This window comes from Equus asinus, chromosome 14 (assembly GCF_041296235.1).
Source record: "Equus asinus isolate D_3611 breed Donkey chromosome 14, EquAss-T2T_v2, whole genome shotgun sequence".
NCBI classification, from domain to species: Eukaryota; Metazoa; Chordata; class Mammalia; order Perissodactyla; family Equidae; genus Equus; species Equus asinus.
Window position 1 is genome coordinate 1,532,722 of NC_091803.1, and position 14,701 is coordinate 1,547,422.

The 14,701-nt window shown below is 51.6% G+C and overlaps 1 protein-coding gene across 10 annotated transcripts in view; it reads right to left on the reverse strand.

The window, feature by feature from the left end:
* MAD1L1 (mitotic arrest deficient 1 like 1) overlaps positions 1–14,701 on the reverse strand; it is a 415,485-nt gene that overhangs the window by 132,375 nt on the left and 268,409 nt on the right. For all 10 annotated transcript variants that reach the window (XM_014846667.3, XM_044746860.2, XM_014846671.3 and 7 more), the window contains one exon: positions 14,517–14,605. In XM_014846667.3, coding sequence (XP_014702153.1) covers positions 14,517–14,605 — 89 coding nt within the window. The remainder of the gene's footprint in view (positions 1–14,516; positions 14,606–14,701) is intronic.

The following is a 14,701-nucleotide window of genomic DNA, read 5'->3' on the forward strand; positions in this document are numbered from 1 at the left end:
GAGGTTAAGTGACAGCTGGGAGGTGGCCCATCTGGGACAGGGACCCTGGCAGTCAGACTCCAGTGTTGATGGCCGTACTCACCAGGTGAGTGCTTCTCGGAGGTGTGCACTGACCCACTGAGTGAGGCGCCCTGGAGAGTGTGAGCTGGGGTCAATGTCCGAGGCCACCTCCAGGAAGCCACCTTCTGTGGGAAGAACTTCTGCACCTTAGGAACAGGCTGGATGAGAAGCCCTGCAAGGCCCCTTTCAAAGCAGGGTATGACGGATTCTGAAGGCTCATGAGCAACCGTTCTCGAGGGCTAAATTCAAATAAGCATATGTGTGTAGCTGCAGACATAATCAGAAGGCTTGCTATAATCCATCCTAGCTGTCAGCGAACAACTCCCATAAATAACACTTGTTTATGCATTTTTAAATGGGGTACTTTCTTTCCTTTGTCCTCCTTTTCAAGCAAACTGTAACCTCGCTGGGAGAGAGGGAGAGAGAGAATGAAGGAATAAGTGAGTGTGAGTGTGTGTGTGTGTGTGTGTGTGTGTGTGTCTAGAAATCAGCTAGAAGGGGGGAGTTGTTATCTTGCCTAAAACATCTATAATGAAGATACCACATACCCTGGACAACTTTTGAAAGAAGAATGATTGGTTTTGCTGAACTGAAAGACAGGGAAATGGGCAGGGGGACACCGGAAAGGCTCCAAAACGGCCTAGGCCTGGGGAGAGGACGGCCGGGGAACTGGAGCCACAGCTGGAAGAAGAGCATCTGGGTGGGCCATGGCGTCGCTCGTCCAGCCCATCACTCACTGGCCCCAGACCCCACGCCCTGCCCTGCTGGCCTCCTGCCTGGCAGGCCCTGGCTGCCCACTCAGGACCATGCTGCCACACTGTCACTGCTGGCTTCCCTGTCCCCTTCATCAGAAGACCTACTCTGCGCTTCCAGTGCCGAGCAAAGTGTCGAGCTCACCACAAGCATCGACGATCGTGTCCTTGAACAGTGGATGTGGCGACCCTGCAGGAGAGGCTGATGGCACCTCTGGACTCGTTCATACAAGGTGGGGGTGTCCTGCTACGGACTGAATGTGTCTCCCCAAAATTCGTAGGTAGAAGCCCTGACCCCCAATATGATGATGGTATTTGGAAGAGGGGCCTTGGGAGGCGCCTAGGTTAGATGAGGTCACGAGGGTGGGGCCCTTACAGAGAGACAGCAGAGAGCTTGCTCTCCCTCTCTCTACCTCACGAGGACACAGCGAGAAGGCAGCTGTCTGCCATCCAGGAAGAGAGTCCTCAGCAGAAACAATTCTGCTCTGACCTCCAGCCTCCCGACTGCGAGGAAACAACTGTCTGCTGTCTAAGCCGCCCCGTCGCGGTGTCCGTCACGGCGGCCTGAGCTGAGCCACAGTGTGGTTCCGAGAGGCGGGCTGCTGCTGTGACGCGCTCTCCAGCATGTGCAAGCAGCTCTGGAACCGGCTAAGGGGCAGACACTGGAAGAGCTCTGAGGGGCAGTGGGTGACGCGGTGAGGGCTCAGATGGAAGTGAAGAGCGTGCTAAAGAGGGGCGTGGTCCCTGCAGACGGCGTACGATGAAATGAGAAAGAAAGCGATGCGTTGAGGAGGGAACTGTCGATGCCGTGTTTCCCTGATCTGACGTCAGGAGAAGGCACTTCGTCTCTGCGGTCTTCTTCCCAAACCCAGGACCCATTTCATCATGAAACGCACCAGACAAACACGGTGTGGGGACACTGGGCACCTGGCCTGGATTGTGGAGGTCGTGAAAGATAGACAGCTGAGAAACTGTCAGGACCAGAGGAGGCAGGGAGACGAGAGAGCTAGGGTCCATGGGGAGCCCTGCACGGGACATCAACAGGTAAGCAAATGAGCGACTCCAGACACGCTGCAACCGTCACGGGCACACCAGGGACAGACGCACCACGGGGCCGATGAGAGGCAAGATGAGCAGTGTATGGGAACTCCCTGCTCCATTTCTGCAACTGTCCTAGAAATCAAAAATTATTCCCAAATGAATAGTTGGCAAGAAAGAAAGAACGGAAGGAAGGAAGGAAGCTGGAGGGGCTATATTAACATCAGACAAAGTAGACTTCAGAGCAGATAATCAGACATCTGTCACCCAAAAAAGGGGAAATGGCATAAACACAAAAGGGTTAATTCACCAAGAAGACACAATAACCCTAAATGTACCTGCTTCTAAAAGCAGAGCTTCAAAATATATGAAGCAAAAAAATGCCAGGACTGGAAGGAGAAACAGACAAAGCCACAAGTACAGTTGGAGACTTTAAAACTCCTTTCTAAGTAGCAAATAGAAATTGTAGACAGAAGATTAGCAAGGACAGGGAAGGACTGAACAATACCATCAACCAAATAGCTCTAATTGAAATTTATAGAACACACCACCCAATTATAACAGAATTCTTCTCAAGCACAGATAAAACATTCCCCAAGATAGAGCATATTCCTGGGGCATTGAACAAACCTTAACAAATTTTTAAAAATTGAAATTATACAAACTATGTTCACAGACCATAATGGAACTAAACCAGATAGCAATAACAGACGATAACAGGAAAATCTCCAAATACTTGAAAATGTAACAACACCCATCAAAATAACACACCGTTTAAAGAAAATGACTAATGAAATTAGAAGTATTTTTAACTGAACGAAAATGAGAATACTCTATAGCAAAATTCGTGGGATGCAGTTGAAGCAGTGCTTAGAGAAAAATTTGTAGCCTTAAAAGCTTATATTAGAAAACAAGAAAGATTTCATACCAATAATCTAAGCTTCCACCTTAAGAAACTAGAAAAAAAGGGAAAAAATAGACCCAAAGCCAGCAAAAGGAAGAATATAATAAAGAGCAGAAGTCAACGAAATTGAAAACAGAAAAAAATGAGAAAAGTGGGAGGAACTGAACACTGCTTTTTTGAAGAGACCAATTAAACTGCAAACCTCCAGCAAGAGTGGCAAAGAAAAAAAGAAAGAAATACAAAGAAACAGTATCAGGAATGAGGTTGCCACTGCAGACCCTGCAAACAATTAAAAGGGATGGATGGCATCAACAACTCCACACACACAAACCTGACCACTTACGTGTAACGCCAACTCTAGAAAACCCACAACCCACCCAAATTCACCCAAGAAAAATACATAACCTGAATATTTCTATGACTACTAAGGAAATTACGTTGTTAATTAAACACCTTCCACAACAGAAATACCAACGCCTAGATGATTTTACCAGGTGCAAACCTTTGAAGAAGAAATAATGCCAATTCTACACAATCACTTTCAGAAAAAAGAAGAGAAAGGAACACTCCCCAACTCATTTTTGAGGCCAGCATTATGCTGATACAGGCAAGGAGAGTAGAATAAAAAGCACTACAGACCAATACCCCTCATGAACACGGACACAAAAATCATCAACAAACATCAGCAAGCTGAATCTAGTAATACACAAAAAGAAGAATACATTACAGCCAAGAACGGCTTATCCTGGGATGTCAGGCTGCTTCAACAACGAAAAATGAGTCAATGCAATCTACCACACAGACAGTCTAAAGAAGAAAAACCACACGACCATATCAATCGATTCAAGGAAAAAGGAAGGATCTGATAAAATTCAACACCCATTCATGATAAATCAAGAATAGAAGAGAACTTCTACATCCTAACAAAAGACCTACAAGAAACCTACAGCTAAATACCACTCTTAATGGTGAGAGCCTGAACGCTCCCCTCCAGACCAGGAGGAAGGCAAGGATGTCTACCTTCGTCCCTCCACCTCAACATCCTGAGTCTTGACCAGTGCAAAACACAAGTAAAAGAGACCAAAGCACACTGCTTGGAGGGGAAAACAGAAAACTGACCAAATTTAGATAACAGGATATTGTAAAAAATCCCAAGGAATCAACCAAAAATAAAGACCAAAAAACCCTCATAGAACTGGTAAGTAAATTTAACAAGGTTGCAGGATACAAGACGAACAACTCTAAAATCACTTATTTCTACCTAATAGTAATAATGGACAATAGTAAACCAAAATAAAACCAAATTTACAACTGATATAAAAAGACAACTTGGGTATAAATCTAATGAAACACGAAAAACCTGTATACTTAAAGTACAAAATACTGATGAGAGAAATCAAAGACCTAAATAAATAGAGACACATACCATGTTCATGGAATGGAAGCCCCAACGTGATGAGAACGTCAGTTCTTCCCGAATTGAAGCACAGGTTTAACACACACTGATCAAAATCCCAGCAGGACTTTTTTTGTAGACATAGACAAACTGATTCTAAAATTTATACGGAAAGTCAAAGGAGCTAAAACAATTTTGAAAAAGAGTGAAATTGGAGGAACCACACTACCCGGTTTTAAAATGTACCATGAAGCTACAGTAATCAAGACAGTGGCGACGGGATAAATACTCAGAACAAACGGCAAACGGAGCGTCCAGAAATAGAAACAAAGAAACACGCCCAGCTGACTTCTGACAAAGGCATAAAAGCAATTCAATGAAGGAAGGACAGCCTTTACTAGAAATGGTCCTGGAGCAGGTGAGCATCTTTAGGTTAAAAGATAAAATAAAAATAAACCTTGGCCTAAACCTCACACTTACACAAAATTTAACTGACCATGGACCAGAGAATTAAATGTAAAACGTGAAACTGTAAAACTTTTAGAAAATACACAGGAGACAAACCTCTGACACTCAGGGTGAGGCTCGTTTTCAGACTCAACATCTAAAAGCAAGTTCCCTGAAGGGAAAAATTGATAAATAGGACTTTATCAAAATGAAAAACTTTTGTTAGTAAAGACATTGGTAAGAGAATGAAAAAACAAGCTGGGACTAAGAAAATATTTGCAAAGCACATATTTGACCAGTACATGTCCAAAATACAGAAAGCACTTGCAAAATTCAAAAGTAAGTTAAAAAAGAATGGGTAAAGTACCGGAACAGACACTTCACCAAGGAGGACACGCAGATGGGAACCAAGCACATGAAAAGATGCTCCACCTCAGTGAGCGCCACGAGGACACACTCACACCTCACAGGAGCACTAAGGCAGCAATCCCGACAGCACCCAGTGCTCATGAGGATGGGGAGGCGCTCAAACGCTCAGAGTTTCTGTTCTGATCTCAGTTCTCCTGTCTCTGCTGTTTTCATCTACTGGTTCTTCCAGCCGCATCAAGTCCTGACTCTACGTGGGGACTGGTCTATTTCTGCTCTCAGTTCTACTGTTTTGGACTTCAAGTGTTCTGAAGTTCTGTTGTTTGGTGCAGATCCATTTAGGATCAGAGGTCTTCCTCGTAGATTGATCCTCATGTAATGTCCCTTTTTGTCCACAGTAGTTTTCTTTGTCCTGAAGTGTATTTTATCTAATATTAATTGATTAACACAGCCATACCTACTTCTGAAAAAAGTTAATGTTTGAATGCCATATCATTTTTCATCTTCGTACTTTCAACCGACCTACGGTTGAAGTGAGCTCTTGTAGATAGAATATAATTGGGTCACGCGTTTTCACCCACTCTGCCGATCTCTGTCTTGTAATCAGTGCATTTAGATCACTTACATTAAAAGTAATCATTGATTTCCTGTGCTTAAATCTGCCCTGTTATTATTTGTTCTGTTTGTTCCCTCTGCTTCTAACTCCTCTTTCTCTCTCCTCTTGCCTTCCAATGGGTCATGTGGCCCTTTTTAGAACTCCACTTTAATTCATTTATAGTGGTTTTACATATAATGCTCTGTATAGCTTTCGTGGTGGTTGCTCCAGGTACTAAAACATGCATTTGCAGCTCAGCCTCACGGTACTGACACTTCACCACCTCGAGTGAGGAGTGGATACGTCACCTCCACGCAGGTCCACTTGCCCTCCCCACTGTAAGACGGGAACTGGCGCACGCGAGCACTGCCAGCACATGATGTCACGGGTCTTCAACCATCGAGCGTCATTTAAGAGAAGTGCAAGGAGGACAGGCTGTTACACTTATCCCTATTTTTATCCATTCCACTGATGTTTCCTTTTGGAAATTCCAAGCTTTCCTGTTACCCTGTCCCTTCTGGTTGGAAAGCTCCCTCGGCCATTCATTAAGAGCAAGTCTTTTAGTGACAAATTCTCTTAGTTTGACTTTATCTGAGAGCGTCTTGGTTTTCCTTTCATCCCTGAAGGGTATTTTCACTGGTTGGCAGTTCCTTTCCCTCAGCACTTGAAAAATGTCGTGCACTTCATTCTGGCTTCTGCGGTTTCAGATGAGAAATTCACTGTCACTCAAACTGGTGCTGCCTGTAGATAATACAGTGTTTCTCTCTAGCTTCTTTCAAGACTTTTTCTTTGTGTTTAATTTTCAGAAGAGTAATTAGCACATGTCAAGGTGTGGATTGCTGTGGTTTTATACTGTGTGGGGTTCACTCAGCTTCTTACATCTGTAGGTTTATGCCCTTCACCAAATTCGGGGAATTCTCAGTCATTGTTTCTTCAGATATTTTTCCAGCCCCGATCTTTCTCTCCCCTTCTGGGACTCCACTTCGATGAACACTGTATCTTCTGTCCCCATCCCGCTGAGCCTGAGGCCCTGTCCTCCTGCGTTTGTTTTCCCGATGAGGTGATTTCTATTGATCTGTCTTTGGCTTCATGGTATTTTCCTCTCCAATGGATTGTTGTGTTCTGTCCAGCAAGTTCTTTATTTTAGTTATTGTTTCCCAGGTTTTTCATTTCTGTTTGGTGTTTTTTTGCTGTTTGTTTAATAATTTCTATTTCTTTGCTGAGGTTTCCTACTTTCTCACTTGTTTAGGGAGAACTCCTAACTGTCTGCTGAAGCATTTTTATGATTGCTGCTTTGAAATCCTCGTCAGGCAACTCCACCATCTGAGTCCCGGCGGTGCTGCATCTCTTGATTGTCTTTCTCGCTCAAATTACGACTGGCCCAGTTCTGGCTACGATAGGAGGTTTCCTCATTGTATCCTGGACACGCTGAGCACTACACTGTGAGATCTGCATCCTAGTCAATGTTCTCCTGGCAGGCAGCCACCCTGTCTGGGTGCCAGGTCCAGGGCACAGGTGGAAGTCCCGCTACCCTTGGGCCCTGTTGACAGGCTGCTGCAAAAGTGGATCCTGCAGACAGTGAGGGTGTAAGCTGGACCCATGACTAGTCCCACCAACACCAGGGTTGGGGAACAAGGGCCACCTCACTACTGGGGGCCAAGCAGGAGCCTTCTGGCCCTGGCTCAGTAGGAGGAGGGAGTGACCAGAAGCCACCATCTTGCTCTGGCTCTTTGATGTCACTGAGTGAGGGTGCAGCTCAGCACCCCACTCATCCACTGATCCCTCTGTGGCAGAGAAACCTGAGTGGTGCCTGCTCCCATTGCCTGGAGCATGAAGGCTGGCTCCCGGCCAGCCCTGCTGACACCCCCCGGGCACTGCCTGCACTGAGGGCTGCGGGTGGACAGTGAGCCCCTGCTGGCGCAGCTGGCACTGCCGGGCAGGGACTGAATGCCACTGCTTGCTGCCATGGAGGGAGTGGGGTGGGGAGGTGGGAAGGAGACAGGTTTTCCTTGAGTATTTGGCTGAAGCGGGGCTGGTGTTGTCAGAAAGGGTTCCTCTCTAGCCTGGGAGACAGTCCTTTCTCGGAGTGTGTGTGCCTGTGTGTCTGTGTGTGAGTGTATGTCTGTGTGTGTCTGTCTGTGTGTGCGTGTGTGTGTCTGTCTGTGTGTGCATGTGTCTGTGTGTGTGCATGCGTGCATGTGTGTCTGTGTCTGCGTGTGTGCACGTGTGTGTGTGCGTGTGTGTGTCTGTGTGCGTGTGTGTCTGTGTGTGTCTATGTGTGTGCATGTCTGTGTGTGCATGTGTCTGTGTGTCTATGTGTGTGTGTGCGTCTGTGTGTGCATGTCTGTGTGTGCATGTGTCTGTGTGTCTATGTGTGTGTGTGCGTCTGTGTGTGCATGTCTGTGTGTGCATGTGTCTGCGTGTGTGTCTGTGTGTGCATGTGTCTGTGTGTGTGCATCTGTGTGCGTGTCTGCGTGTGTGCGCGCGTGTCTGTGTGTGTCTGTGTGTGCGTGTCTGTGTGTGCATGTGTCTGCGTGTGTGTCTGTGTGTGCATGTGTCTGCGTGTGTGTCTGTGTGTGCATGTGTCTGTGTGTGTGCATCTGTGTGCGTGTCTGCGTGTGTGCGCGCGTGTCTGTGTGTGTCTGTGTGTGCGTGTCTGTGTGTGCATGTGTCTGCGTGTGTGTCTGTGTGTGCATGTGTCTGCGTGTGTGTCTGTGTGTGCATGTGTCTGTGTGCGCATCTGTGTGCGTGTCTGCATGTGTGCGCGCGTGTCTGTGTGTGCGTGTCTGTGTGTGCATGTCTGTGTGTGTGTGTGTCTGTGCGTGTGTGTCTGTGTGTGTGTCTGTGCGTGTGTGTCTGTGCTTGTGTGTCTGTGCGTGTGTCTGTGCGCGCGTGTGTGTGTGTCTGTGCATGTGTCTGTGTGTGTGTGTGTGTGTCTGTGTCTGTGTCTGCGTGTGTGTCTGTGTGTGTCTGTGTGTGTGCGTCTGTGGCTGGTCCAGATCAGAGTCTCTGTGGCTCCCTGTCCAGGTACGTGGGCGGCAGTAAGGAAACTTGGAACTCACCTCCACAGGGTTCCTCAAGTCCCAGGGCCCCATGCAGGTGACCCTCTCTGCACCTGCAGGGTCCTCCTCGCCTGTCGTGTCGGCTCGGGGTTTTGAGGAGTAAGGAGGACGACTGGGAGGAACGGGGCTACTCAGCTTGACCAGAAGCAGAAGTTGAAGATCTTTTTAAAAGCAGCATCTCCACATCCTTTTCTGCGGTTTATTTTATGCTGTCTCTCCCGGCCTTTGGAGGATACACCTGAGGTTTCTTTTTTCGAGAGAGAAAACAGTAGGTCTCCGGGCTGAGGAATACGGGACAAATGGCAGTGACCCCAGGAAACAGGGTCAGGAAATGTTCCCAGTGATGCTGAGCCGCCTACACCCTCCACACAGGAGTGTCCCAAAGACACAGCCCGGCCGAGAGGAGAGACCAAAGACGGCAGTGCTGAGGGCTCCCCAGGAACACGGCCCAGCCACGTGCCACCATCGTGAAGCCACAGGAGCCAAGTCCAGCCAGGCACACGGCATTTCCATGGGGCTGCTTGGGTCCCTGCTCCTGACACGAGCAGACTGCCAGGACCACCAGACACTTGGCGAGGGCCAGGTCCAAACCACCAACTGACAAAAAACAGTAGCTCCGAGGAAACAGACTATTCAGAGGGAAGAAACTTCAGAAAGTCCCATTATGAGCATCAAAGAGGCAGTGGACAAACTGTACTCGTTAACCTCATGAAAATGTTTTATATATAAAAGAGTATACAAAGAACAATAAGAAAACAAAAGAGTCTCAGGAAACTCAAAGTATGGTAGGAAAAACAAAGGACAGGTTGATAACTTCGAGAAAACTTAACAGAAAGTAGAACAAAAAGATGGAAAATAGGATCAAAATGTTTTTTAAAACAGAACTAATTCAGCAAGTTCAACATCCAAATAATTGTAGTCTCAGAAAGAAGAACTAGAGAAAATTGAAGAGAAGTAATCTGTAAGTAATTCAAGAGAATTCCCAAGAACCGAAGGACACAAGAGACCAGACTGAAAAGCCACCGACGGCCCAGCACAACATGTAAAAACAAACGACGCCAAAGTGTCTTCGTGACATCTCAGAACCGGGGCAGGAAGATTCTTCCGGTTTTCGGAGAGAGGAGACACAGCACGTGCAAAGGAGCCAGATCTGCAGGCTCTGCCCTAGGCCATGACCACCTGTTCTGCCCGCTGCAGAGTCCACGCAAGGAGTAGAGACGTGATAATCCAGCTGTGGGCACCAGGCCCTGTGACGTGGTCACCCGCCCCACACTACAGAGCCCAGGCGTGGACGCCCATCGTTACTGGCCGCCGGGCAGTGGGCTGGCAGAGGGGACCCAGCTTTGCTGGTCAGGGGACTGCTCACAGCAGGGCCTGCAGCCCCGTGGAGGAGTCTCCCTGACCATGGGCTTCCCCAACTCCAGCCTCCAGATGGAGCTGCGGGGGTGGGGCTGGGGGTGGGGGTGGGTGAGGCCACAAAGGTTTGCCCTGCCCGCCCTGAGCAAGCCTGAGACCCCCGGTGCTGGCCGGAAAGCTCATGACCAGCTCCCCCTGGAGAAGCCCTCAACCTGGAAGGCCCAGGGTCTGAGGGCTGCCTCATCCTGGCTGCAGCCTCCTTTCAGAGGGCATCACTCCCTGAGGCCACCGACCCGGGCCCAAGGCAGCAGCAGGTCTGAAATGCACGGAGGGGGTTCTGATTTCCAGGCCCGGGCTGCGGATGGTGAGTGTGCAGCCACGCCCCTCTGCAGCTGTAAGCGCACCTCAGCTCGGCCAGCTGCCCTGCAAGCTCAGAGGCAGTGGCCGTGTTTCCTGATCACAGGCTCAAGGACGGGCAGAAGAAGGCAGGGGCGTTCAACAAGGATGTGTTCACGAGACGTATTTTTAAAAATGCATAATAAGAGCCCAGCACCTCGCAGTCTGGAAACGGTATGGGTGGGACCACAGGGCACCGTGCCATCCTCTGAGGGCCCCCAACACCAAGGACCCCTCAGCCTCCTGAACCAGGGGTCTCTGTGTGGCTGGAAAAAGGCCTGGGGCCGGGCAGGTACCTCAGAAGGACCCGGACAGCAGTGAGGGAGCAGGGACTAAGTCCACAGCCCACATTCAGGATTTGCTAGAGCTGCTCTCTGACAGCGGAAAAGAAAGAACCCAGATTTGTTCCAGTTGAAAGGGCCCTTCGACTGTTGCCACTTAAGTTTTACACGTCCACATTTAATCTATCAGATGTACTTAACATATTGCATATGTTGAACACATACACAATTCATGCATAACAAATCTGCGTGTGTGCGAACGACTGAGGCAGCCTGTGCCATCCCCGTCCTCTGGGAAGAAGGGGCCCCCAGGTCCCCAAGTGGGGGAGGCCAGCCCCGGCCCCAGGCCCCCCCGGCGGGCCATGCGCGTGCTGCAGGGCGCTAGCCGTGTGAGGCCGTGGGGCAGGGCGACAGACGGCAGCCGTCAGCAGTCCACTTGGTCTTCCTCTGAGCGAGCACTTCGGTCAGCGCTGCTGGGTGAGTTCCCGAGAAGACGTGCAGCAAAAGCACTTCACGCTCCGGAGGACGAGAGACTGAGGCAGCTCGGTTTTCATTCAGAAGGAAGCCTTCCTGAAGCCTCTCACCCTGGAGGATGGCGGCTGCAGGCAGGGGTGACAGTGAAGCCTGCATGCGTGCCCCCCGCCCCAAGCCCCTCACTTGCCCACAGAGAAGCTGGGGGGCAGCACGGGCCCAGCAAGCCTTGCTTTCTGGCCGCTGGGCTGGGTTCCAGGCTCCCCACTGCGTCTGCTTGGAGGCCTCTCCCCAAGCCTGCGCACAGGCACGTCGCGCCAGCATCCTGGCCGTGTCTGCTGCCAGGGCTGAGGGGGACCCCAAATGGGGCCCCAAGGCCCGGTGGGGCTGGCGAGGCTGCACGGTGCCCAGAGCAGCATCCTGGAGGTCTGTGTGCCATGGGAGCCCCAGGTCAGCCCCGTGCGTGGCGGGACACGCGGAGGGTGAGGTGCAGAGCCCGCTGTCAAAGCGTGGTACACAAGCGCCAGCCTGATTCCTAGTCATCAACCACAGAGGCCTTTTTCTCCACAGCTGCAGTCTCCAACGAGTCGGGGAGAACGAGAAGCTTTCATCTTGAGGTAGAAGACATCACTGATAAAGCCTTTTAATTAGATTTTAGGAAATAAATAAAGAGGCCGGCCCGGTGGCATAGTGGTTAAGTTTGCAGGCTCTGCTTGGGTGGCCCAGGGTTCAAAGGTTTGAATCCTGGGCACAGACCTAGCACTGGTCATCAAGCCATGCTTTGGCAGCGTCCCACATAAAATAGAGAAAGACTGGCATAGATGTTAGCTCAGGGCCAGTTTTCCTCACCAAAAGTAAATAAATAAATAAAAATGAGTGAATCCAAAGTGTGCTAGCCCACACAAATCTGATACACGCCTGGCCACGCTCACGTCAATGGCAGATGAGAGATGGTCTGAGAGAGGAGAGAGCTGTGGAGTGGTGGGACAGCCTGCCTGGCGGCTCAAGGACTGCAGGATCCCCGGTTGGGGGCAGGCTGCTCCTACTCTCCAGCCACAGAGGAAGGATGCCAACTATACCTGCCAGGCAGGGGTGATGGGAATTAGGGAAACACCCTGAATCTCATCACCCTCCTCCATCCACCACTCAAGAGCCAGCCATGGCTCCCAAGGACAGAGGGACAAGGGCTCCAACTGCCTCATGGGGCGTTCGAGGCCCTTTAGGATTTGGTACCAATCAAGCCAGCCCTGTGCCCCAGGACAGCTCAGCGCCCCATGAAGGTGTCCCTGTGGCCGCCCTCCAAGCCCCCCGCCTCTCCCCCTTGTCTGTTTATTATCAAGACCAGCCCCACTGCTGCCAGCTCTCTGGCCCTCCAGCCCCACCTCCGATCGCAGGAACTGCCTCCTCAATAGACTGGGGCTGCTCCCCGAAGTCAGGGTGCTGGAGGGGTGTTTATTCGTCTCTGCACGGGGATGGCCAGCTGCAGCTGGAAAGGGGTGTTCCCGCAGCAGAAGCTCAGCCGGTGGTGGCCGGGGAGGCAGCTGCTCCATCCTTGCCAAGTGCCCCTTCCATCTTGCGCCCCGGCAGCCAATGATGCTTTCCAGCTAAAAATGTGGTCGTGTCACTCATGTGCTGTGAAACCTTTGATGGCTCCCCTCTGCTCTTGGGAACAAGGCCACAAACCATACAGGGCCTGCTCGTTAGGGCGGACCCCACAGTCACCTCCTCACGAGGCACCTCTGCTGTGCTGCCCACCGCCTGTCGTTACACGGGCATGACTGCATGTGACTAACACCCCCAGGCCCCCGTGCACTGTGAAGTTGCAGAGGACAGAGATGTGTCCTTTTCCCCCGCACTCATCCTCAGGCGCAGCCCTGAGCACGTGCCTGGCACACACCGACCCTGAACAAGTGAATGACTGAATGAATGAAGAGCAAGCGAGCCACGTCAGGACCTGGCGCGTCCCTAGAGACAGCGCTTCATGAGGCCAGGTCCACGTGGGAGAACTGCTTTGGAAATCCTGGAGAAAACCCTGAATCCAGGAGAGGCCATGACGATCACTTACTGGGCCCTCACTGTGGGCCAGGACAGACGACCTGCACAGCAGGGCCATCCCGGCATCCCGACGGGGCCATACCGGCATCCCGACGGGGCCATCCCAGCGCTCCCAATGGGACCTTCCCAGAGCTTCTGACGGGGCCATCCCAGCATCCCAATGGGACCATCCCAGCGCTCCCGACAGGGCCATCCCAGCATCCCGATGGGCCCATCCCAGCATCTGGACGGGGCCATCCCAGCATCTGGAAGGGGCCATCCCAGCACTCCCAACAGGGCTATCCCAGCATCCCGATGGGGCTATCCCAGTGCTCCCAACAGACACAGAGCCTCGGGAACAGGGTGTGCCACTGTCACAGCCTTAGCCACAGGGGAACCGACCCCCCAGGTGGGCTGGGCCAGGGTGTAGCTCTCCCCGGTCCATGCCATCACTGACGGACCAGGGTCTCACACACATGGTGGGCCCTGGAGCCGTCTGGGTCACAGCTCAGTCTTCTGTGACCGACAGGAGCAGCTTGCAGAGAGGAACCAGACACCCCAGGCCTGGTATGTGGCAGGCGTTTGGAGCAGAGGAGCTGGCTGAAGGCACTGAGCACCCCAGAGCCAGGGGCCCCTCGGACGGTGCTTGCTCTGCACCCAGAGCAGATGGGGAGACACCATCAACTTGTCCATCAGCCAGTTCTCCAGAAAGAGCAGGGCCAACACAGGGACCCAAGGAGAGCCGGAGCAGGCTTCTCAGAGCTCTGCCTGCGTCTCCCTGGAAACTTCCTACTTCGGGACCCCGCTCCGTGCACAGCACAAGTGGAAGGGAGCGCTGGAAAGTCCCCCAGCCGCACCTCTCCTCCTTGGAAGCAAGCTATGCCGGGACACGGGAGGTCAGGAGAGACAGCAAGTGCTCACAGGGAGCACGCCTGCGACGGGGCCTGAAGGTGGCCTGTAACACACTGTAGCACGGCCAGCCTGGCTGCTCTTTGCGTTTGATTCTCTTCACACGGCTGGCTCTGCATGGGCTCTGAACCAGCAGGCCCCCAGGTCCCCACTGCCCCCTGAAGCAGCGTGGAAAGCAGAGGGGCTGCTCCCAACTGCTTCTGTTTTGCTGGCAACAAAGACAGGCCCCCCCAGACAGAACTGTGACTCGAGTCTATTCTGCTCTCTCCCGTGCACTGGGGGCAGCCTGGGCTAGGCCGTGAAGAAGCCCAAGCCAGCAGAGACGAGTCCTCTGCAGAGACGACACTAAGTGGATGGAACACGAGTTAAGAAGTAGTCATCCTCCAGGAAGGCGACAGAGGAAAGAGGCGCAAACAGACCCCAGGTGGCGCCGGGCGTGAGGAACGTACCTGAGTGAGTTCACCTCCTCCCTGGAGAACAGGAAGCTCTGGTCGGCAGGGCCTGACTGAGACTTCAGCATCTTCAGCTCCATCTCCAGCTGCGAGAAAACACAGGATGGAGGGTCAGCCGGGACGGGCACTGCTGGAGCCCCTTCACTGGGGCTTCCAAGGACCCTCGGCCAGGCCCCTGAAAT